This window comes from Amblyomma mixtum, chromosome 10 (assembly GCF_055824585.1).
Source record: "Amblyomma mixtum isolate Tamu chromosome 10, ASM5582458v1, whole genome shotgun sequence".
NCBI lineage: Eukaryota > Metazoa > Arthropoda > Arachnida > Ixodida > Ixodidae > Amblyomma > Amblyomma mixtum.
The window spans coordinates 103,036,356-103,061,438 of record NC_143021.1 but is presented as its reverse complement, the minus strand read 5'-3'; the positions used below and the strand labels follow the sequence as shown (position 1 = coordinate 103,061,438).

The window sequence follows — 25,083 nt, the reverse complement described above, 5'->3', positions numbered from 1 at the left end:
AGAAATCTCTGATGTAATTGAATGTACGAGGACCACAGTTGGTCTCGCTAAGGTGCTTTAGTATGACGCCGTGTTTTAAATTGTCAAACGCACCCTTGAGATCGAGTGCTAGGACTATTTTGTCGTTGTGTGGGTTTTCTATGGGTTCGAGAACCTCGTGATGAAGCTGTAAGAGGATGTCTTGTGCGGACTTACTGGGTCGGAAACCGAACATGGTGTCGGCAAAGGAGCTTTTGCTCTCGAGATATTCTGAGAGGCGGTCACGGACCATCGTTTCCATCAGTTTTCCTACGCATGAAGTGAGGGAGATGGGCCGGAGGTTGTCTTTGTTTACCGGTTTCCCCGCCTTTGGGATAAAGGTTACCAATGATGTCTTCCAATCCGGTGGCAACGAAGTGTCCCCGGTCCAAATGGCGTTAATATATTACAACAAGAAAAAGACATGAAGGTAGTCCAAGAGCGAGTTGAAACACTTGAAAAGAACGAGACCAGTGAAGAAATAAAAAGTATAAAGAAAGAGGTCGATGAACTGGAATGGCAAAACAGAAAGCTGAATCTCGAGATTCATGGCATACAGAAGACAGAACACGAAGATCTTCGTCTTAAAGTTAACACACTTGCTGCCTCGCTTGGCCTTCCCGAACTGAAAGACAGTGATATCGTTGCAATGCATCGTCTGCCCTCAAAAGCGGATAAAACCCCAGGGGTAATTGTTCGCTTCGCCCAGCAATCTCTGAGGGAACAGTGGTTTGAAAAACGCAAGCAACTAAAGGATGAGAATTCATCGACGTACATTCAGGCAAACCTAACCAAACAAACACGTTCACTACTGTGGCTGACGAAGCAATGGGCGAAAGAAAAAACTTCAAATTTTTTTGGCACAGCAGCGGCAAAATTCTTGTCAGGCGTATCGAAGGAGACTCGGCTCTGGTTTTGAGGTCAAAGGACGATTTGACAGCTATTGCTTAGGAGACAAAAACTTCGGCAGACTGCGGTCTTTCTTTCATGTATACTCGTCCTAGCGACTTAAGTAAGCACCTCGGAAAAGAATATTTATCTGGAATCAAATTTATTCATATAAATGCACAATCAGCAAAAAATAAGCATGTACCATTACAAGTACTTTTTGGCCAGCTCGGCTTTCGTTTTGATGTGATCATGCTCAGCGAAACATGGTATACAGACGAAGATGTTTTTACTCTGCCAGGCTACAACGTTTTCTACCTGAATCGTCCAACGCGGCGTGGAGGCGGTGTATCATTATTAGTGAAAAACACATACAGATGCGACATTATCGAAGCCCTCACCCGTAGTGACACCGACTGTGAAGTACTCTCTGTTTATCTGAACGGTTATCTTGTCTCGGTAGTTTACCGTCCTCCAAGCTCTAGTATTCCTAAGTTCCTCAAGCACCTGGAGTATATTTTTGAGTACAGCAGAAGTAATAAATTAAAAGTAGTCTGTGGCGGTGATATTAATATAGATATGCTCGTAGATTCAGCAATGACAAATGAAACAAAATGGCTTTTCGAAAGTTTCGGCCTAATGAACGCTATTAGTATACCTACGAGGGTAACTGCTGAATCTGCAACAATAATTGATATCTTTCTTACTAGCTCAACCATCGCAAATACGAAAGCTGGAGTATCGTCCTGTGGTCTCAGTGACCACCTTCCAATATTCATGGCTATTCTGGATCGCTGTGATGAATCTCATTCTCCAATGTTCGTGCAAAGTATTTCACCTCAAAAGCTCGAAAGTTTTCGGGTGGAAATATTAAACTTGTCCTGGAGTAACGTATTTAGCACGGATGATCCTAATGATTCCTTTGACAGATTTCTTTCACTATTCACAGCAATATACGCAAAGCATTTTCCGAAGAAAGCATACAAAAAGTCACGAAAAATTAGAAAGCCGTGGATTAATGAAGATCTTCTGAAGAAAATTAAAAATAAGTACTCTATGTACGCTAAATTTCTTACAGAGCGTGATCCTGAGCTATTAAAAGAATTCAAACAGTACCGTAATCGACTTAACAAGGAAATTAAGCGTGCCAGGACAGAATACTTTAATAATCTATTTATGACAGGTTCGGACTCAGCAGCAACATGAAAAAAGATAAATACACTCTTCGGAACCGGAAAGTCCCAAATTCCAGTCACTGAGCTAAATATTGATGGAAAAATTGTAACTGGAAGGGAACTGGCAAGCACTTTCAATGACTACTTAGTCAATCTGCCTTTTTCATTAGTCGTTGATGACAATGCACACTACGTGACTAATAAGTGTGCGCAATCAATTTTCTTAAACCCTGTAATAGAATCTGAGGTTCAAACAGTAATTTTGAAACTAAAAAACACTACTTCTCTTGATGTTTTTGATATCCAAGTTCGACCAGTGAAATTTGTCGCGGACATTATTGCCAGACCTTTAACTTATATCTTTAATCTTTGTTTTAATGCTGGCATTTTTCCTCGTGAACTACAGATTTCTAGAGTCAATATCCTTTATAAGAAAGGTGATAAGAACAACCTAGACAACTACCGGCCTATTTCAATATTGGTTTGGTTTGGTTTATGGGGTTTCACGTCCCAAAGCGACTAAGGCTATGAGAGACGCCGTAGTGGAGGGCTCCGGAAATTTCGACCACCTGGGGATCTTTAACGTGCACTGACATCGCACAGTACACGGGCCTCTAGAATTTCTCCTCCAAAGAAATTCCAGCCGCCGCGGCCGGGATCGAACCCGCGTCTTTCGGGTCAGCAGCCGAGCACCATAACCGCTGAGCCATTTAGAAAACATCGCTCAACTGAACTTGCCCTATTAAATCAAAAAGAATACATTCTAGAAAATTTTCAACAAAATAACTTTGTGTTAGGAATATTTGTGGATTTCAGTAAGGCCTTTGATTCCTTAAATCGCAACTTACTTTTGAAAAAGTTAGAATTGTATGGTGTACGTGGTGTCGCACTTAATATGATGGAGTCTTACTTTGAGAACCGTAAACAGTATGTATCTCTAAATATCTGGGTTTCATCGACTAAAACAACATCATTCGGTGTACCACAAGGCAGTATTTTGGGGCCTTTTCTTTTTAACATTTTCATAAATGATATCACACAAATTGATCAGTCTGTAAGGTATATAATCTACGCTGATGATACCAGCGTATTTATTGCAGATAGTGATATTGACTCTCTTTTCCACTGTGGCAACCAAGTTTTATCTAAGTTAACTGATTGGTCTTTTAGTAATGGACTAACCATTAAATTTAAGAAAACAAAAGCTGTAGTTTTCAGATCAAAAGGTAAGAAACTGGAACAAGGCCGTTATCTCTCCTTAAATGGAAAACCCATAGATATCGTGAGTTAACTTCAAAACTCTAGGAATTATATTTTCCGAGCACATGCTGTGGGACTTGCAATTCGACTTCATAACAACTAAACTAGCTCGCACCACAGCTTTGCTTTATCGCCATCGCGACGTACTTCCATTTAACGTCAGACTTTTGCTATACCACACACTTTTCATGTCCACTGTACGTTACTGTTTTCTCGTGTGGGGAAATAGTACATGTAAAAATATTGCTAAACTTGGTCGCGTTCAAAAGAAAATTGTAAGAATTATAACAAACTCACCTCCAATATGTTCATCTATTGCCCTTCTTAAAGAACCTAACTTAGTAAACATGGAACACTATTATGATTTCTGTTTATGCAAGGCCCTAGTGAAAGATAAGAAACAAAGTAACTTCCTCTTGCAGTTAGCAAACATAGGTCACAACATTCACCCATATCACACAAGGCACACAGAACTCTGGGAAGTTCCCTTATCCCGAACAAACTATGGAATGCAAATGTTGGGTAATGTAATTCCAAGACTGTTAAATAATCTTAATAACGGCCATACAATGCATGAACATATTAGAAACCTTGACGTCTTGTACAGTTGATTTTATTTATGGTATATGAATTATGATGAATGCAGCTAATATGTATATGTGTGTGTGAAAGTGGTGTGTATTATGTCGACATTTTTTTTTACACGGCAATGGAAAATTGCCACTCTCTGGTTTGTCAAATTTGCATGTTATTACAGTATTTATAGAGTTGTCATGTGTTTTGGTAATAATTGTTATCTAATTACTCTAATGGCTTTACAAAATATGTAATTCCTGATGTTTCGCGCATGTACTGTGTCTGCCCTTGTCCATATGTAATAGGGGGTGCGAGCTTGTCAAGCTGCCCGTAAGGCAGCTTTTTTCTCTCGCCCCCTCATGTCCTTTCAGTACATGAAATAAATGAAATGAAATGAAATGAGTAGGGTTTCGTATGCCCGATCAGGAAGGTTCGTCAATAACTTGACTGTCACCTTATCCCTCCCGGGCGCCGTCCCCCTGCGCATTTTGGCAAGAGCCGCGCGAAGGTCGTGAAGCTGGAAAAGTTGATCCAGTTCCGGATTATCGCAGCCTGCATACGAATAATCCTGCCCGCGCGGGTCTTGATCCTGATTGAGGTATTGTGAGCGCAAGGTGTTCGCTAGCTGCTTCGTGTTTCCTTGAAAGTTGTGTTTCGCTCGATTGATGTGTTTCTGGGTTTCCGAGCGTGTTTGTGTGGGGTCTATGAGACTCCTGAAGAGCCGCCAAGTGTTGCGGCTGGACATCTACTTTGCTGCGCTGTTGCATCGATCTACCCCGTTAGTGTCTGCGAGCTGGGCAGCATACTCGGCAGCCTGCTGCGTGAGGTCAGAGATGCGAGCGCGGAGTTTACGGTTGTGTTTCTGCCGCCGCCATCGCTTAGTGAGGCTGCGGCGAGCTTCCCAGAGGTGCCTTAGGTGGTTATCCACGTCAGGTGCACGCTCCGTAAGCTGGATATGCTTTTCTTGTGAACGGAGTGTTTGCATGAGTCCGTGTGCCCAAGTGGAGTAGTCCTGTTCCACGAGAGAAGTTACTGGGAGGGCCTGGCGGAAAGCATTCCAGTCGGGAAGTTTGGCTTGCGCAAGGGGCCGACGTAAGGGCCGAGTGTAAATGACAGTGTTCAATATGCAGTGGTCGCTACCGAGGGTGTCCTCGGTGTTGATCCACTCTGCGTGTTGGATGTGTTTCACGAGGGTAAAGTCGGGGCAGGTGTCCCGAGTGACGGAGTTCCCTACACGTGTTGGGTGGACCGGGTCGGTTAGAAGAGTGATTCCCAGCGTAGATATAAGTTCCGCCAACTTCCGACCACGCGTCTCTTCCTTGTAATAACCCCACATGAGACAGGGCGCGTTAAAATCGCCCACTATCATGAGGGGGTCGCGACCCGCGATCCTTAGCGCTGCGCTAAAGATGTTAGAAAAAGTTATGTTTTTGAGTTTCGGGGGGCAGTAGATATTAAGTATGTGTGCGGGGCTATCTGTTCGCCGCAGGGGGAGGACAGAGACCATCACGTACGAATATTCCAGATCTAGGTCGAGATCAACCTCCTGCGCTGTGTAACCCTTATGAACTAGGATGCAGGTGAACGGGTCTCGTTGAAAAGTGTTATAGCCCGTGAGCCTAACCGCATCTCCGGTTTCTTGCAACGCAAGGACTGCGGCGGGGTGTTCGAGGTTGTCAATGTACGCCCTTACGTGGGCGCGTTTGGTCCTGTTTTTGAAACCCCGACAATTCCATTGCACAAGGGAAAAAACTTGCTGTCTTTGCGGGGGGCGGCGCCCTTTAGGGTGTTGGTTGGGAGGGGACGCAGCCATGTTGATTTGAAGGGAGACTGCCTTGGAGAGCCGGCACGGGTTCCGTCACCTGCGGCAGGATCGGTTCCGGCTCTTCCTTGAGTTCGGTTAGATCGATGGGGCGGTTGAATATTGATGGGCGGTTTGCGTCTTTGAGGGGCCCCATTCGGCGTAGAAGCCTGGAGTTTGACTCCAGCCACGTCTTAATATTGGCCGTCACGGTGGCCGTAACCGTGCCGTGACTGACTTGAACAGGTTTTCTTGAATTTGGCCGAAATTTGACATCTGAGTCGCTAATGCGGCAAGGGCGTTTTCGAGGGCGGTGAAACGCGTGTCAGAGCTAGATGGTGTCGGGTCCACCGGCACTTGTTGCATCGGTTCCGGAGCTACCTGGGCAATAGGCGAGGAGGACCGAACCGTTTCTAGCGCATGAATTTTGGCCAGGAGTTTAGCATTTTGAGCCCGGAGATTTTCGAGCTCACGGCGGAGGTCCGCAACCACAGAGTTAAGGGGGGAGGAGGAGGAAGGGTTGGTGGGGAAGAAGGTAGGGGAATGCGGGGGGACGGAGGAGGCCCGTCTCGGCTGCCTACCTTTGGCTGTAATGTCTTCTTTGGTGAGCCAAGCGGACGGCCCTCGAGAGGCGGAAAATCCCCGTTCTGGAATACGGGTGCCCCTGGATCACATGACTACTTTTGGCCTGTTGATGGGGGGGACTTGGAGGAAGACAGCGCACCACAAGTCTGGCCATTAAGCGTGAAAGTGGCAGCTGGCGGACGTTGGGTTCGAGCTGCCAGTGACTTCCCTTGAATCATCGACGCAAGACCATTGAGCCCCATTCAAGCGCGGAGGTGGCAGCCGTCAGACCTCGGGTCTGTGCTGCCGTGGACTTCCCTTGAATCATCGACGCAGGCCTACTGCGTCCCTTTTGAGGTCACAAGAGGCAGAAGAAGGATCGAGGGTCCTTGCTTCCAAGGCTTCCTTGGATAGGCTGCACAAGCCTACGGAGGTTTGGAACGCCGCCGGCAGGACCTGGCTACGGTTTTCCTGCTGCAGCTGCCCAGTTCTTGGGGGCGGCTGACAGGAGTTCGTCAGCGTCAACCGTGTGCATCTCCGTTCCTCACCTCCTGGCTCTCTACCACCTCTTCTTTGGACGCATCGCAAGTCGACAACCCGCGTCTGTGCTACCTGCAAGCCATTTCCGCTCCACCTGGGACGCTTTGCATCCGGTGAACTCACTCCTTTTTATCTGTAGTGTTGTACGCATGCCTAGGCGTGTTTTCCTTGGTGTTATGTTTCTCTTATTCCCTCCATTCCTTTAACGTATAAACACGGCTTCGTGTTGTTTTGTTTGGTTCGTTTGTTTTCTTCTTCGAACCTGCTCGCGAAAGCGTTCCACTCCAGCCGTCGAGGACGCGTCCCCCAATTCGCGACACCCTGTCACGCTCCTTTCCAGGAGTTGTGGAGTCGTCCGAGGGCTGCGGTTCGGACTTGCAGAAACGCGAATGTTCCGGTGCCCGCATAACTGCTGCCCACTTTGCCGAAGAAATAAAAATTCCATTCCCGAGGTGGACCTGTATGCAATAATCACAAATACATACCCCAGTGGCACAAACGGCCGGGCTCTGAATTGCGGGACGTCGTGGGCCCAGACAAACCAGGCGTCTCATGACGCCTTGCCCTGAGCATTGGCAATGCCCCGTAGCGTGAATCCAACTCACACCTTACGTATTTGAATCAATATTATTTTAAAAATTAGCGTCGTAACATTGTCGGTGTGTAGACAGGTTGCTCGGACGATTCCAATGCTTGCGTGGTCATCCTCCTTTATTTACGGCACTTTCCGCAGCATCGATGCGATGCGTGATGCTTGTTCAAGGCCTTCAGCCGCTCCCCCCTCAGAACGCTTATCGCTGATTGCTCTCGGACGTACACGCCATATGCCTCTCTAAAGAAAGAATACAAACCATAAAACTAATTTCAGTCGTGTTATCACGAAGGACAAGCAAGTTCAGTATGTAACTGAAAGAAAATTTTGCGGTATTTCGTCTCTCTACGCTGTGCAATATACAAATTGCTAGTTAAAAACACACTGATCAGTTAGAACGTTTCTTTTCACGCCGAGCATGTAACCGAGACAGAGGCAGTACTCAGAGAACAGAGTGATTTGAAATGCGTACTTACGTCGTAGCAGCATAGTAAAGGGTTCGACAGAATCCCGTCTAGCGAGTGAGAGGCATAGTGGTAAAATAAAACATACACTCGTCCTAGTAGCACGACGTCGCCGTCATAAAATGCGCCTTCACCGCTGTGGCCTCCACCGCTCAAATGTCAGTAAATATTACTGTTCACCACTCACGTCTTTCGGAGCGAAGTCATTTATCACTGAGAGAAGGACGATAGGGTTCCACCATACTTGCACTGGACGTACGCATGGAAGCCGATGTCATCGTCGATCGTGGATCGATCAAGCCAACACGAGGAAAGCCGCAAACAACTGTGTAACACAAATTCAACGAGGACGAGCGAGTGGAAGCGTGTTTTTGAAGCTCCCTTCATTGCCTTACACTCAACCCAACCGCAGGAGACAAGAAAAACCTGTTCCGAAGCAACGCAGGAAAAACCGGGGAGCACCGCACAGTGACCGGGCACAGTGAACAAGTAGAATCGGAACTCATCGTCACTTATGGAAGCGTCGAGGGGAGGCGTGGTGGGGAGGGCGGCTTAAAATGCTTGGCAGTGGGTTGTTGAGTCCCCTCCGCGCCATTTCTGGGTTAGGGGGCTGGTAGGAACAGGACAGACAGAGAGGAACCTTCGGGGAAGGAACAAAAGACGGCAGTAAAACCAGGGATGAGCAGGTTTTTTGTTGCGGCCGGACCCACGAAAAACAGAGAATGCGGTGGTGAGAGGAAAGAAAAAACTGTTGTTCTCTCGAGCGCTGTACATACATTTTCGCTAGCCCGAAGCGTCGACCTTTAGGGAACAACCCAAGATACCGGCCGGCTCCGTTGAATTAACCTTTTCATGTTAGTCGATAGAAATGTTCTGGGCGATTTGTGATTAGTATCTCTTCCTGATAGAGTGAAGGGTGGGGCCGCTCGCGATGGCGCGTGGACAAGTTGCGTTATCAATGGACAATCACTTCAGTTCAGTTCAGTTTATTACCTTAAAGACCCCCGTAGGGGTATTACATAAGGCGTGGATTATACAGAAAAATAAGTACAATGGTTGCCATGTGGGTTCAAGATACAATATGATCTGTTAGTGCTTTGGAAAAGTTGGATGGGCAGGTGATAGCGGCGATGCTGTGGGAAAGGCCGTTCCAATCTAATGCTGCTCGGGGGAAGAAGGAGGCAGCGAACGTGGTCGTATGGGTCCGAGGCCGGGCAACTTGAAGAATATGGCCAGTGCGATGCGATATGGGAGCTGGGGATGTGATATAGCCTGCGTAACCGTGGGTGCTGTAAAAGAACTAATGAAACAGGTTTAGGCTGGCAATGCGGCGACGAATAACAAGGGTTGATAAGGCGGATTCTGCTTTTAAAGACGACACGCTGACTTGGTATGAATTGGTATTGTAGATGAATCTAGTAGCACGGTTCTGTACGGATTCGAGGGCATTTATGAGGTATATTTGATGTGGATTCCATATGGGGGATGCATATTCTAGTTTCGGTCTGATTAGCGATTGGTAAGCCAGGAGTTTAACTTGTTGGGGAGCGTGACGTAAGTGGCGTTTCAAAAAGCCTAGTGTTTTATTCGCGGATGATATTACATTAGAAATATGTGTGCGCCAAGATAAATCATAAGATAGCGTGACTCCTAAGTACTTAAATGAGTTAACTGCTCCTATTGGGATTTGAGCTATATATTACGAAAAGATAAATGGTTTAGTGCGACGAGTGAAGGATACAATCTTGCATTTCTGAAGGTTAAGTGTCATTATCCAGAGGTCGCTCCATTTCTGAACGTTAGTTAGGTCAGTCTGGAGGGTTTCTTGGTCGGAAGAGTTATTAATAGTACGATAAATGACGCAATCATCTGCGAACATACGAATGTGACATGATACGTTAAGGGGCAAGTCGTTAATGTATATTAAGAATAATAACGGTCCGAGCACTGATCCTTGGGGGACGCCCGAGGTTACTGGAATGTAATCAGAAAATTCGTTATTAACTATGACAAATTGGATTCGATTTGTTAAAAATTCCTTAATCCAGTTTAGAATGCTAGGGTGAATATTTAGGTAAGAGAGCTTAAGTTGTAATCTGTGGTGTGGTACTTTGTCAAAGGCTTTTGCCTAATCTAAAAAAATAGCATCAATCTGTTGGTTGCAATCAATGTTAGCATGTAAGTCATGGACAAATGTAGCCAGTTGTGTCTCACAGGAAGGGTTTTTACGGAAGCCATGTTGTGATGAATGAAAGAAATTGTTGGAATCAAGAAAGTTCATGACTTGAGAATAAATTACACGCTCCATGATTATGCAAGGAATGCTTGTTAGGGAAATGGGTCGATAATTTAAGGGCGAGTTTTTGTTACCAGACTTGAAGATTGGGACGACCTTTCCCACTTTCCAGTCATCCGGTATGTTACCTGAAGAGAGAGACTGAGAGTACAATAGTGATAAGTAGGCCGCGGAAATGTGCTTAGTATTTTTCAGAAATTTCGAGTTAATTTCATCGATCCCGGCTGATGACGTTAGCTTGATATTTTCGATACGAGATGATATACCATCTGCGAAGAAAGAAACTGGATCCATGGTTGACGCTGTGAAGGAACTTATGAAGGCGGTAGCAAGTAAATCACACTATTTCGCAAAAACAGCTGAAAAGGCTCTATTGAAAATGTCAGCACATTCACATTCGCTGATGGTTTGGCCCATATCGTTAGTAAGAACGATTGTACGTGTATCCTGCGGGTTTACTACGTGCCAGAATTTTTTACGATTGTGTATTAGCATATTTGGCAAGTCAGAGTGGAAAAAGGTGTGTTTTGCGTTGCGGATAGCAGCAAGGTAATCAGCTTCGGCAGTGTAGTACTTTTCCCATGATGCTTGGCTTGGGTTCCGCTTTGCTGCCCGATAGTGACGCTTTTTCTTGTTTTCCAGGCGTTTCAGGGCCGTAGTAAACCACGGTTTTTGCTGGTTACCACGGAAACTAGCCACCGGAATGTATTGTTTGTTAGTTCGTGAACTTTGGCCCAGAAAATTGTACACTTTTTGTGAAGAGACTTTCTGTGGAAATCGGTTTTATAAGTTGGAAAAAAGCAGTTAGTTCTTCATTTATTGCTTGAAAATCACCTCTTTCATAAAGACGAATTGTTTTCCTGGAAACTTGACGAAGCATGGGTGTAAAACTGAAGGTAGCATGAATGACTTTATGATCACTTATTTCCCTTAGGTATGTAATACTTGCTGCGCTATCAGGGCTGTTGGTTAATATCAGATCTAGTGTTGGCGGCATTCTGCGCAATGCGCGTTGGCTCTAATATTAGCTGAGTAAGGTTGAAGTTAAGACAGACATCGACAAAATTTTTTGCTTCTGAAGAATTTGTCATGGAGGTGTGGTTACGCCAGTCAATAGTGGGAAAATTGAAATCACCAAAAACAACAATATCTGCGTTAGGATACGATGATGTCAGTTCACTCAACACATTGTTTAGTTTGTAGGAAAAGTCCGGATCATTTTGCGGTGGCCTGTAACAGACTCCTATCAGCACAGTTCGGGGGGCAGCGTGGCAGAGCAGCCATAGCAGTTCTAAGCTAGAATCTACATTGATTAAGGATGCTGAAGACTGCTGATGTGCGGCTATGAGTACGCGACCGCCACGGGCTCTCTCCCGGTCTTTACGGTAAACTTTAAAGTTGGGCAGCGCGGCTAAAATTTCGGTGTCACTGATATTGTCTGTTAGCCACGTTTCCGTAAGAATGAGAAGGGTGCTCTTGGTTGATAAGACAAGACTAGATACGATCTCCTGTTTCGGTAAAAAGCTTCGCATGTTAGTAAATACTGCAGATAATGTAAGATTATTTCGGGGGGTGTGCTGTCGGGGAGTTGCTTTCGAGCGAGTAGAGTGTGATTGCTATGACACTTCTTTTACTGTTTCCGTCAAGTCGTCGAATATGTACTGCTTCGGGCCTATGTACAGTGTTTTAAAGCGCAGTGCGTACTTATCAGATGTTTCTTTCGCGAAACGTAGTAGGTGTTTGGGTACCTTACGGACAGAATGTGAAAAGTCTTCTCCTATGCTGTAGTCGGTGTCTTTTAGTTTCCGGGCGTTTTTTAGGATGGATTCTTTTGTCTTATGGAAAGTGAATTTAACGATAATGGGTCGACATCGTTCATTTGAGTGACGGCCAAGACGATGTGCTCTCTCTATTTCTTTTGGGTCTATGGTGATGTCCAAGTTTTCACTGCAAAGGCGGGTGACCAGTTCTTCAGACTCAGAGGACGTTTCCTTTGAGCTAATATCAGGTAAGCCATAAAATAGCAGGTTGTTGCGGCGCGACCAGTTTTCGGCATCGTCTACTCTGGATTCGAGGTTACTGATTTGGCTCGCCGACGTGGCGGCATCAGTCTTAATGGATTAAACTTCTGTTTTAAGTGATGCGAGGTCCTGATAGTGGGTTTCTAATTCGGTAATGCGCTTACTTAATTCGGTGATCGATTTGTCTGTCGCTACTAACCTACTACTGAGGTCTTTTGCTTCGCTGATTAACGTGCTTTGGCCCGATGTTAGTTTCTGTAGTTCTGCAAGTATGGCGGCAGTGTCAGGACCAGGGTTAGTTTCTATGTCACCGGATTGCATAAGCAACGAATGGACAACAGCAAAGCATTCAACGACAATACAAGTACAGCACTGCGGGCTCGGCAGCTGAATTAAGAAGTAGTTGCTCGATTTCTTGCAAAAAGAGAGTATGATTTTCTAACCTGCATGGCGAAGACAAGAGGGTTACTCGTCCGCGCAGTGGCACAGCTGCCGAGCCCACAAGGCGCCGCGGTCCATGGGCGATCTCTTTATAGGTGGCGAAAAACATGATGTCTGCGGCGATTGTATTTCCCACGACGAACGGATGGTCCCAGAGCCAGGTGGTGGCGAAATCCAGGTAAACGTGACGTCAGCCGCTCTTAAGGAATAGGTATCAGCTCCATGACTGCCGTAGTGATGACGATAACGTGGCCGCACGTCGACGCAGGCAGCAGCCAGAACAGGCAACAGCACATGTGTGGACACAGGAAGGAGCACCTGCATGGCGAAGACAAGAGGGTTACTCGTCCGCGCAGTGGCACAGCTGCAGAGCCCACAAGGTGCCGCGGTCCACGGGCGATCTCTTATATGTGGCGAAAAACATGATGTCTGCGGCGATTGTATTTCCCACGACGAACGGAGGGTCCCAGAGCCAGGTGGTGGCGAAATCCAGGTAAACGTGACGTCAGCCGCTCTTATGGAATTGGTATCAGCTTCATGACTTCCGTAGCGATGACGATAATGTGGCCGCACGTCGACACAGGAAGCAGCCAGAACAGGCAACAGCATATGTGTGAACACAGGAAGGAGCACCTGCATGGCGAAGACAAGAGCGTTACTCGTCCGCGCAGTGGCACAGCTGCCGAGCCCACCTGCCCAGCTGCCGAGCCCACGAAGAAGCGCAAAGAACTCCTGCATGAAAACCAAGAATTTTCTGTCTTCATCGATGCGTCGCTACAGACTGCTGCTAGCGGATATGAAGAAAGCTGGTGCAATGAACGCGACAGTAACAAACATTTTGCAGCCTATGGCGCTGTCGCCGGAGGCTCGCCATGTTCATCAACCAGTCGTGAAGTCCATGCGCCACATGTTGCATGCAGACGACGAAAACGCTTGCAGTGCTGGCGTAATTCAAGTGCATTGAAACAAGCAAGAAACCTTATGCTGTCGGTATTCTCCGTAGCACACCAGAAAAAAATAAAATGCGATAAACGCAAAACAAGCACGAACAAATCTCAGAAGCGGGTTCCTTTTTTTTACGACGTTCAAAGAGCAGCCCTTCATCAGAGTGAAACATACAAGGTCTTGCTATTTGGGTACGCTTAACCCTTTTACCTTTGAATTAGGATATGCAGGCTGGCTAAATATGAGAATTTCAACTCTTCCTGTGTAGAACTAATGTACTTTGGACTGTCGATAGGTGTTGCCCGGCCACTCGCTAATGGCGCATGACAGTTTGCACTCTGAAGCCCAGAGTAATCTGCGCATTACTTACGAAGGCTGCTGGCGGATATATACTAGTCGTTTGCCCGCACGCAGCCACCCTGGCTTTGTCAGGGTGCTGCACGGGAAGCCAATATGACGGTTGCCCGCAATTCACCTTCATGCAGCCCTCGTCTTTCATGCACAAACTGCACGTTTTGCCACTGCGCGGCTCACACTTAGCCTTTTTCTTAGCCCTTTCAACAAAATAGTGTATGTGTTGATTACCGCACTAATAAGCATGCTGCCCCCCCCCCTCTCCCTAAAAAATATCCGCTTCCGTACAACAGTCAATCTGCAGGCCTGCAGGAAAACGTCTACACACTATATCGACGTGCGTAGCTCTTCAGACGTCCATGTACTATAGTGACGTCTGTGGCTTTTTGACTTACAAGTGTATTTTGTAGTTTTTTGTGTTCAATCAGTTACCTAATTACACCTCATCAACAAACTTCTACCCCGGCAACATTGTATCACAGACTACCTGTCACAATCCTACTTTCACGTATTTATTTTAAGATGTACGACAGTATAGTGCGTAAAATTGGCGGACACTTTTGATAACGGGACAGAGCCATATTGTCACGTTGTAGTGACGGCAGTCCAGCGGTCAGGAAGACACCAGAAATACTTGCAAACGAAGCTCTCTATTTGGGCTGACTTGCGCCCGCAAAAGAACGGAATCACTCGATGGCGGCGTAAGCAACAAGCGTGCTCGTCAATCGTCGATCTACGAATGCCCGCTGCTCGCGGCATCGTTCAATTTAAAGCCGGCAAGGAAACTTCGAGATAACAGGTCGAGATCATCTAGAGTAATCTAGAAACAAGTAGATGCAGCTATTCATGGCTGCGAACCATCGAGATTAGTCCGGTCGGTTCTCGCGTCACGAACAAAAGTGATACTAACGCTTTCCTGCAGCCTTGAGCGTGAAAGAACAAACACTACAACGATACGTGGCATTACCCCCCTTCCAAAGAAGCATCGTCTCGATGCTTTAAAATCAAAATAAACACGGAGAATGAAAACTTCGAGTCCTTTTGCGTTCGTAATATGGCTTCAGGCGTACGACATGTACGACTTCCGGGCGTGTGCGGCGTCGCTGAGATGCTGTTGTGCCGTCGGGGATGACTTCATAGTCGAGGTCAGCGATGCGACGGAGAACCCTGTACGGGCCAAAGTAGCGTCGCAGCAAGTTTTCACACAATCCACGGCGGCGAACTAGCGTCCATATCCAAACACGATCACCTGGCTTGTAATGCGTCTCTCGTCGGCGCAGATTGTAGCGTCGGGCGTGGGTGTGCTGCTGGTCTTGAATGCGAAGCCGCGCAAGTCTTCGGGCTTCCTCGGCGCGATGAAGGTAGGCGGTGACGTCGAGGTTGTCTTCTTCGGAAACGTGCGGGAGCATTGCGTCGAGTATTGTCGCGGACTTCCTGCCGTATACCAGCTGGAATGGGGTAAACCTGGATGTCTCCTGGACGGCAGTATTTTAGGCGAAGATCACGTAGGGCAGAATGGAGTCCCACGTCTTGTGTTCGGCGTCGATGTACATGGAGAGCATGTCTGCGATGGTCTTGTTCAGACGCTCTGTGAGTCGGTTGGTTTGTGGATGATAGGCAGTGGTCCTCCGATGGCTTGTCTGGCTGTAGTTTAAAATGGCTTGCGTCAGCTCCGCTGTAAACGCCGTTCCTCTGTCTGTGATGAGCACTTCCGGAGCGCCGTGTCGGAGGAGAATTTGTTCGACAAAAATTTTGCTACTTGTGTTGCGGTACCAATAGGCAACGCTTTTGCTTCGTCGTAGCGACTCATGTAGTCGGTGGTCACGATGATGCATTTGTTACCCGATGATGAAGACGGAAAGGGGCCGAGGACATCCATCCCAATTTGCTGAAAGGGCTTAGTTGGAGGTGGTCTAGGGTTCAGGAGTCCGGCTGGTCTAGCCGGAGGCGTTTTGCGTCGCTGACACTCACGGCACGTTTCCACGTAAGGGGAAATATCGGCAGCTAACCGCGGCCATTAGTACTTCTCCTGGATGCGGTGCAACGTGCGAGCACTACCGAGATGTCCTGCAGTCGGCTCATCATGGCATGCCTGCATAATTTCTTGCCTGAGATTTTTGGGCACGACAAGGAGATGCACTGTCCAGTTGGGCGCGAAGTTCTTCTTCAGAAGGACATAATTGTGAACGACGAAGGACGACAGTTGGCGCTTGAACCCTCGGGGAGGCGATGCGGTCTTTCCTTTCAGATAAGCAACCAGGCTTTGCAACTCAGGATCCGAGCGCTGCAGCTGCGCGAAACTGCTCGCGCTTGCCGGTCCTAAGAAAGCGTCGTCGTGTTCCCCTTCCGGTGCTGCGTCGACGGGGGCTCGGGACAAGCAGTCCGCGTCGGAATGCTTGCGGCCAGATTTGCAGACTACAGTTATGTCAAATTCTCGAAGACGCAAGCTCCAACGAGCAAGGCGGCCAGAGGGATCCTTGTAACTGGCAAGCCAGCACTGAGCATGGTGGTCGCTCACAACCTTGAATGGTCGTCCGTTCAGGTAGGGTGGAAATTTGGACATGGCCCAAATAATGGCGAGACATTCTTCTCGGTCGTCGAATAGTTGGCTTCGGCTTTCGATAGTGAACGACTTTCGTACGCGATAACTTTCTCCTGTTTACCATCTTTCTGAACGTGGACTGCTCCTAAGCCCGCACTGCTTGCATCTGTATGAATTTCGGTTTCGGCGTATTCATCAAAGTGTCCGAGCACAGGAGGGGACTGTAAGCAGCGCTTCAGCACTTTGAAAGCTTCCTCTTGCGGCGTTTCCCATTTAAAAGGCACGTCAGCCTTGGTAAGTTGGGTCAAAGGTTGAGCGATGCTCGAAAAGTTCTTGACGAATCGCTGGTAATAAGCGCACAATCCAAGGAATCTGCGTATAGCTTTCTTGTCATTAGGCTGTAGAAATTCTGCGATCGCAGCCGTCCTCTGGGGGTCGGGGCGAACTTTATCCTTGCTTACGACGTGACCAAGGAACAGCAGCTCCTCGTAGGCGAAGTTGCACTTCTCTGGTTTCAGTGGCAGGCCTGAACACTTGATCGTTTCCAGCACCATCCAAAGCCTTCTGAGGTGGTCTTCAAAGCTTGAGGAGAAGACAACAACGTCATCTAAGTAGACTAGGCAAATCTGCCACTTCAAGCCTGCGAGCACCGTATCCATTACTAGCTGGAACGTCGCTGGGGCAGAGCAGAGGCCGAAGGGCATCACCTTGAACTCGGAGTCCGTCTGGCGTGATGAACGCAGTCTTCTCGCGATCTCTTTCGTCGACTTCAATTTGCCAGTATCCGCTCTTCAGGTCCATCGCTGAGAAGTTCTTAGCGTTGCATAGCCGATCCAATGTGTCGTCGATGCGGGGGAGGGGGTAGACATCCTTCTTCGTAATGCTGTTCAGGCGGCGGTAATCGACGCAAAAGCGAAGGGTGCCGTCTTTCTTTTTCACTAGGAAGACTGGTGCTGCCCAGGGGCTCCTCGATGGCTGGATGACGTCGTCACGAAGCATTTACTCAACTTGCTTGCGAATAGCTTGGCGTTCTAGCGGCGATACGCGGTAGGGGCTCTGTCGCAAGGGTCGGGCGTGTTTGTCTGCGACAATGCGGTGCTTGGCAAGCCGGGTTCGTCGCACATTCGATGCTGATGAGAAGCAATCGCTGTACCTTTGAAGAGGACTGCGTATTTGGTCTTGTCTGCTCCGTGGTAATCCCGGGTCGATATCAAACGTTGGTTGATGGCCTTGGTCAGATGGTTCTACGGGTCGGTCGGGTAGGGCAAATATGTCTCTGATGTCTGCCAGCTCGTCGAGGAAAGCGATCGTCGTAAATGTGTTTATATGCCGGTATTCTTCGGTGAAGTTGGTTAGCAGCACCTGGGCTTGGCCATTTCGTATTTGGGTGACTCCCCTTGCGACGCCCAGTCCTCGATCAAGGAGTTACTGGGTGTTCCCCTCGACGAGGCATTCGGCAGTTTCGATGTCTCCTGTACCTATGCAGGCGATGACACTTGATCGGGGCGGCACGCTCAGTGCTTCGTCGAGGACGTTTAAGGGAACGCGATGAGTCGCTGTCGTCACGGCAGATATGGCTTTGCCCGTGGAAAGCTTGATCGACTTGAATCGTAGGTCGATGACCGCCCGATATTCATTGAGGAACTCCAATCCCAAAATCATGTCTCGCGAGCATTTCTGTAGGACCAGGAAGGTTGTAGCATAGGTTCGCCCATTTACTCTAACTCTCGCGGTGCAGCGTCTTGACGGCGTAATAAGGTTACCACCTGCGGTGCGGATCAGCGGGCCATCCCAAGTTGTTGTCACTCTCCTTAGTCGGACAGCGAATGGCCTGCTCATGACGGAGTAGTCAGCTCCCGTGTCGACCAAGGCAGTAACCGCGTGACCGTGGGCCGTAACTTCAAGGTCACTTGTTCGCGTTTTCGTGCTACACGTGGTCTTCGGTATACGATCTCGGCTTCGTCGGGTAGTGAGGCTGCGGTGGGCGTACTCCGACGTTACTTCTATGGGCAGCGGTAAAGGCGTCAAGTCTGGCCGCGTCGTCGTCGTCGTCGGTGTTGTCATCGAAGTTTTCGTCGAAGTTGTCTTCGTAGGTGTCGTCAGAGGTGTCGTCGGAGTTGTCGTCGGAGTTGTCGTCGGAGTTGTCGTCGGAGTTGTCGTCGGAGTTGTCGTCGGAGTTGTCGTCGGAATTGTCGTCGGTGGAGGATCTTTGTCCTCACCTCAGCAACCTCACCTCTAGAGGCTGCTTTATTCAATTTAACCTTCGGGGGCTGGGGTAGCGTCCATGCACCGCGTAACCTCGGTTAGGAGAAACAAAGCGCAGTGAAGATGGCGACGGGGAACGTGATAGGCGGCTCGGCGATGAGCATCCTTCCCGACGAAAAAATTCCTCGATTCCAGCTGGTCGCTGGCCGGGTCGGGGTCGTGGAGCGTCGTAAGAGAATCCTCGGATTCCCAGTCTTCTGAATGGGCAGTGCCGGAGAACCTGACCGGCTTCGCCACAGTGGAAGCATAGTGGACGGCGCTGGTCGGGAGTTCTTCACTCGTCGCATTTCCTCGTCAGTGTGCGGCGCTCGTAGGACGGGCCGGTTGGGGCGAGAGGGCGGCGGTCCAACGCAGCTGGCTGTCAGCGATAGGGGCTTGGATCCCGTCGTCAAGGTGTAGGACGGCGCACTGCTGCGGCGTAAGTCATGACTGGGGGCTGCAGAGGCTGCGTGGATGATGGTGTCACACCCAAGGCCTGCTGAACTTCGCCCCGGATGACGTCAGTGAGCGAAGTAAGCTGCGGCTGGGTTCCCGTTGGCAGCAATCGTCGGAGCTCTTCACGCACCACTTGACGTATAACCTCCCGCAGGTCCTTGTTGTTAACGGTGTCCAGGCAGCTTGCTGAGAAAACGCGCTGCTGGTGGTCATACTGGCGGGCTCGGGGATCAAGAGTTTTTTCCATCGTGGATGCCTCTTCTACAAATTCCGCGACGGTTTTCGGTGATTGCGGACGAGGCCGGCAAAGAGTTCCTTTGCCGGCCTTCCTGTCTTTCCTGTCCTGTCTTCGTCGGCACGTCGGAAGAGACGCTTCATCTCCTCAGTGTACATTGCAACGGTGTCGTTTGGATGCTGTATGCGAGACTGCAGCAGCTGCTGGGCTCTCTCCCTTCGCACGACGTTCGTGAAGACCTTCTGAAGCTGCTCCTTGAAGGTTTCCCAGTTCGTGAGGCTAGCTTACTCATTCTCAAACCAGATTCTTGCTGGTCCCTCCAAGGCGAAAAAGACGTACCTAAGTTTCGTAGCATCATCCCAGTTGTTGAAGACAGCCACACGGTCGAACTGTTCCAGCCATTCTTCGGGGTCGGCGCCAGGCGAAGCGTCGAAGGTTGATGGCACTCGGGGCTGTTGAAGAATGACTGGAGTCGTCGTCTGGGGCGAGCTCATGGTAGACGTTTCTGCTGGCTTTCGCTTCCGGGTAGGGTCCGGCAGAATCCCGAACTCACGTGCGTCCCCTTGCAGGCGTCGGCTTGCGCGGTGGACAGGACTCAGGTCCTGCGGTAGATGACTCAGAGGGCTGGCGTCACGAGTTGTCGGGGGTGTCCGGAACATGGAAGGCTGCCCCGCACATCCACCAGATGTCACGTTGTAGTGACGGCAGTCCAGCGGTCAGGAAGACACCAGTGGTGAATGCAGTACGGCGAACAGGAAAACAACGAGGGTGTATTCGAAACGAAGCTCTTTATTTGGGCTGACTTGCGCCTGCAAAAGAACTGAATCACTCGGTGGCGGCGTAAGCAACAAGCGTGCTCGTCAATCGTCGATCTACGAATGCCCGCTGCTCGCGGCATCGTTGAATTTAAAGCCGGCAAGGAAACTTCGATTTAACAGGTCGAGATCATCTAGAGTAATCATGAAAAAGGAAGATGCAGCTGTTCATGGCTGTGAACAATCGAGATTAGTCCGGTCGGTTCTCGCGTCACGAACAAAAGTGATAACAACCCTTTCCTGCAGCCTTAATCGTGAACGAACAAACACTACAATGATACGTGGCAATATAATTCTCTCGCATTAATAAATATCGCAGAGCTCAAGCCATCGTGACCTTTTTTATATAACTGTGGCCCCCTGGCAGTGAGCAGATCTACACGGCGTTGCATTAGGTTGAACTGAACCTTTCTTACTCCAGGGCAGCCAGAAAAGAATCCGCTATGACGTCACATAGCCGTAGCGTTTCTTACTCTATTGTGTTGCAATGAGAAAATCGTGAAATGCGAAAGCCTGGTTCTTGTAAAGCCGCTGACATTTCTCGCTGACATTTAGGCTCCAGATGGCGCACACGAGTTCCTGCTCTGCTGCTATTAAACTGAAAGGCGTTTGTGACTGAGGGGGTTCGAGGCGACAACTGGAACGTAAGGAAAGTATATTTCTGAACGCTACCCTACAACGCAGCCGCTTTGAAATCAAAGTAGCGGAAAAATTTAATGCAGAGGAATGTGCCTACAACTGAGAAATCGCCTTGAGTCCGCTGGTTGCAAGATACTAATGAGTGAGTACTGTACTTTTGCATAGTCTACGTTCGGAGCTGTCAGTTTCCAGTGTTTATGTACAGAAAGCATTTTACGTGAACCTACCTGCAAACCCTTCGATACCGAAATGCTTTATTTCTGTTAGGGTAAGTAACATTGCAAAATGTTGTATGATCTCTAGATTTTCAAGAGCGAACCAGATATATATTTTAACATATTCCTGTTACATAACTCCTCCTTAATTTTGTTTGTGTGTGTACCATCCCTTCTTCTCAGGAACTGAATTTATCAGGTTTAGATTTCAGTACTGCTCCATCTGAACCGAAAAGAAAGGGACAGCTATAGGTAGCACTCTGCTGCAAGTAATCCCAACGTAAAGAATGCAGTGAATACTTTACTCATCTGTAATGAGTTGTTCAACAAATGACATAACACATTCAGATACATCAGTCGGCCCTTACATGAACGTCATACACTTTCCACCTTTCTCGCATTACGCTTTTTAATAGGTACCGATCTGCGCTCTCTCATAATTTCGGAAAGGTCCGAAAAGCATTTCAGACTATAACCATTGTAACCAGTATATGCGCAATATGCACCTTTTTGCAGGAAGCCATATTTAAATATATTACCGGTTGTTTTTTCTCCGGACGGGTTTCGTCGCGAGCATCTTAGTTCACGACATCCAGCGGCAAGTTTTTTGACAAAGCGGAAAATAACAGGCTGTCCCCTATTTGCGTCACTGCTGCCTTCCTCGGATGAGAATATTTGAAACAAAGACGTTGAAACTAGAAGTGGTGATATCAGAAAGCAGGAATCTGTTGATATCTTTTATTTACTTTTTGCTTATTGATCGTTTCCACAGTTCATCCTGCAGCCTGCAGGAAGGACTGAAGTTTAAGATCTGCTAATCACAAACACTCCCATGGATCAGCGGTATACAGTAGTACTTTCAGCCACAAGCCACCATGATACCACTTCTTGCCTGTAAGTCTGCAGGTTTCGAAGTTGCAAATTATGCTCCGCGGCACGTTTACAGACGTACGAAAGGCTGTCCATATGTTGTATCGGTGTAAATACATGCGTCTTGCAACACCGTCGAAGCCTAGCAAGCCCGGACGATGCGCACAAATTGTGGAGCCTATTCCGAAACTTCTAGAGTTGCATAATGAGTATGTGTCATCGTAGATACAGCATTTCTAAGCCGCCGTGTAATAAATAAGTGTACAGGATGGCCATGAAAGCAGCGGCCGTTTAGGCTTGAACTGAAAAATAATCACTGCTCCTCAATCAAAAATATAGCAGCAAGGGCAGAAAAGCGGTGAACACCACTGTCGCTACCTAATGATTTGGATAAATTAAATGCAGTAACATTTGTACCTATCGAGCACTATGACCTTTTTGTCCACAATAGAACCTTTAGAAAATTCAGCGCCATCTAGGGTGTGGTGCGCGAACCGCGGTGCCTCCGCCATTACTTGGGCATACACCTGCCGGACTGCGCTCGGGTCGGATTGAAAGTACGGCGCCCGGCGAAGCAACAAGCGCAATTTTCTGGTTTCTGTGTCCTAACCATCTCCCTTGACATTGGCTCTGTGCTCCAAGCTATAATCGCGATGTCGGTACGCTGCTGTGTGCCTTTCTGAAGCCAGCGCGGCGTAAGAGACGCGCACGGAAACAAGCTTTGTATCCAGAGCACGGAGCGCATGAAGTAGCTGCATGCTTGTTCTCGTCCGTGACTTGTTCGTTTTCAAATTAAAATGATTGGTATAAGTATTGCAACAGCAGCGAAAAGCTCCTTCTGCCGTGTAGCCCTACCGCTGTATAGTGAGCGCAAAAATAAAGGTGCCACCTTCGGTGCACTCGAGGACATGCATTCAGATGCTGGCGACTGTTTTTGCGCGTCACAAAATCAAAACGTTACTCAAAAACACTTGTTTTGGATCTGCGAGCATCGGCGTCTCAACCATTCATAGTGAGCTCCGTGTGCGCGATTAAGAGCATGCCGATGCTGCGCGGCCGGCGAGGAGCGCCGTCGTTCTCAACGTTGCGAACGTGCAGCAAACGACGGCGACATAGGCGGAGTGCAGCAGCAGCAGCGGTGTGTTTTCGTTGGGTCAGTGCCTGCGCACTCCGGCTTAGCACGCACTCCGGTAACCTGTCACCTTGATCTGAAGTGAGCAAACTATGCATGTGAACAGCTACAACGCCACTGATTTTTCATCGACGGCTAGCGCACCGGCATTGCTGATCGAGTGAGAACTGGCTTCATAATTAATTGCTCCTCTATATTTCAAAAATACCTTCGGTCAAGATTCCTGACTAGATAATATACCTTTGGCATAGCACAAATTGTTATGGTACTTTATTGAATATAAGAATGTTCACATTTGGATATCATCATTTGAGGACAAATTGTAGTGTTATTAGGACGGGTTCTGTCAAGTAGATATATCTGAAAGAAATAAACAGTTGCGTTTGATCAAAAAGGTTCCAGCAGCAAACGATTAGCTTTAGTTGTTGATGGGCTGTTGATTGATTTCAACACACCGATGTTTCCAGCACATACGAGCAGCAAATATATTAAAAATTATTAGTGAGGATAGCTGTCTAGCATAGAAATATTTTGGGGTAAAATTACTGTAGCTATCAATCAAAGCATTCCTTCTGTATGACGAACAATGGAATGAGTTGATGTTTAAGGTACTGCATATAAAGCGGTGTGGCTAAATATTGTCTTGAGTTGAAGTCGTCTTTTACTAATTCACTGAAATTTTATGTAAAACTTGGAACTAGACTATGGGTTGAGGTTTCGAGATTGGGCGTAAACCGGCCACCACGCGCTTATCTGCCTAAAAAATGCCTTTTAATCGAGGCGTCACCTTATGCGAAGAAAAAATTTTCGCATGTGATGACAAAACAAACTCGCTAAAATGCGCCACTAAAAACCTGCTGCAGCACCCCGAGCATGTAATAGCGAACGCAGTATGTGCTGTGTGCGCCGCTTTGTAAATTTTTTTTGCGTACCTTCCTTACTGAAAAATCCGGTATGAATTTTAAACCGGAACCGCATACGGGGTTATTGTACACAATTTGCGATACCGGAATACCGGAATATCCTGTATAAAACAGGACAATCCTGCTTTATATAGGACTGTTCTATATATCCCACTTGTATTAAATCCGCACAAAAACTGGAGCATTTCTCCAACAAGTGCCGTAAGAGTGCATGCCAAATGCTGCAATATACAGAGCCTCAGGAACAGGTTGTTGTACCGCCAGCGCCCAGCCAGAGGCAAGCAGACACGGACACCGCTGGCGTGGAATGAGCCGTTTAATTCTGGCAGCACAGGGCAATATATAGCGAAAGGTGGAAAGGGTGCTTCGGGGAAGCAGCAGAGTGGAATGGCTATCGCTCGAGCCATCGACGTAACACAAACAGGGAAAAGGGGGGTTTGCAGCTTGGCAGATACGCGATGCAAAACACTTCTCTCTTCTTAAAAATGGAACAATGGAAAAATGGAACCATGGAACCATGGAAAATGGAATTCGCAAGATACAACATTGATCGCAGATTGCAACACGGGTGAACTCGATTATCAGCGACTCGCATTGCAGCCGATGTGCAATTGTGTTATTTGCTCCCAGCTTTTACCAAATATTGGTAGCTGGGTGAGTATTATAATGCATCAAAAACTCCAAAAGATGTTTATTTTTTTCGCATGTCTTGAACCAGCTCACTGAGGTAATAATTTAACTTTTTGCGACTATCTGCCGACGCTGGGGTCTCTACAGGGTGCTGGCCAATGAAGTAGTCAAAAAACCTGCAGAAAAGAAAATACGATTGCTAGTACTTAATCCCCCAGCTGGTCATGTAATTGGGCACTGACACACAGCATAATGCATGGACCACTGTGACATGCAACTTACGGCCAATGGCTTGTAGCTTTTCAGGCGTCATTGGCTTTCTGCCCACTGTGGAGGCTTCTGACTTCAGGTACCGACGGCAAGCTTGCCCTGATCGATGTGCACACTTAACTGTCGAGGGATTTTTGGAACGCTGCGTCTCGGCAGTGGTGCGTCAGACAGCGCAGT

General features: G+C 47.8%; 1 protein-coding gene and 1 pseudogene across 1 annotated transcript in view; one reads left to right on the top strand and one right to left on the bottom strand.

The window, feature by feature from the left end:
- Positions 1-11,790: 11,790 nt before the first annotated feature.
- On the bottom strand, positions 11,791-13,275 carry LOC149326574 (uncharacterized; annotated as a pseudogene).
- Positions 13,276-20,864: 7,589 nt separating this feature from the next.
- The window catches only part of LOC149326572 (uncharacterized), a 145,856-nt gene continuing 141,637 nt past the window's right edge, over positions 20,865-25,083 (top strand). The window contains exon 1 of the mRNA XM_089565146.1: positions 20,865-21,008. Coding sequence (XP_089421272.1) covers positions 20,954-21,008 — 55 coding nt within the window. The 5' untranslated portion in view covers positions 20,865-20,953. The remainder of the gene's footprint in view (positions 21,009-25,083) is intronic.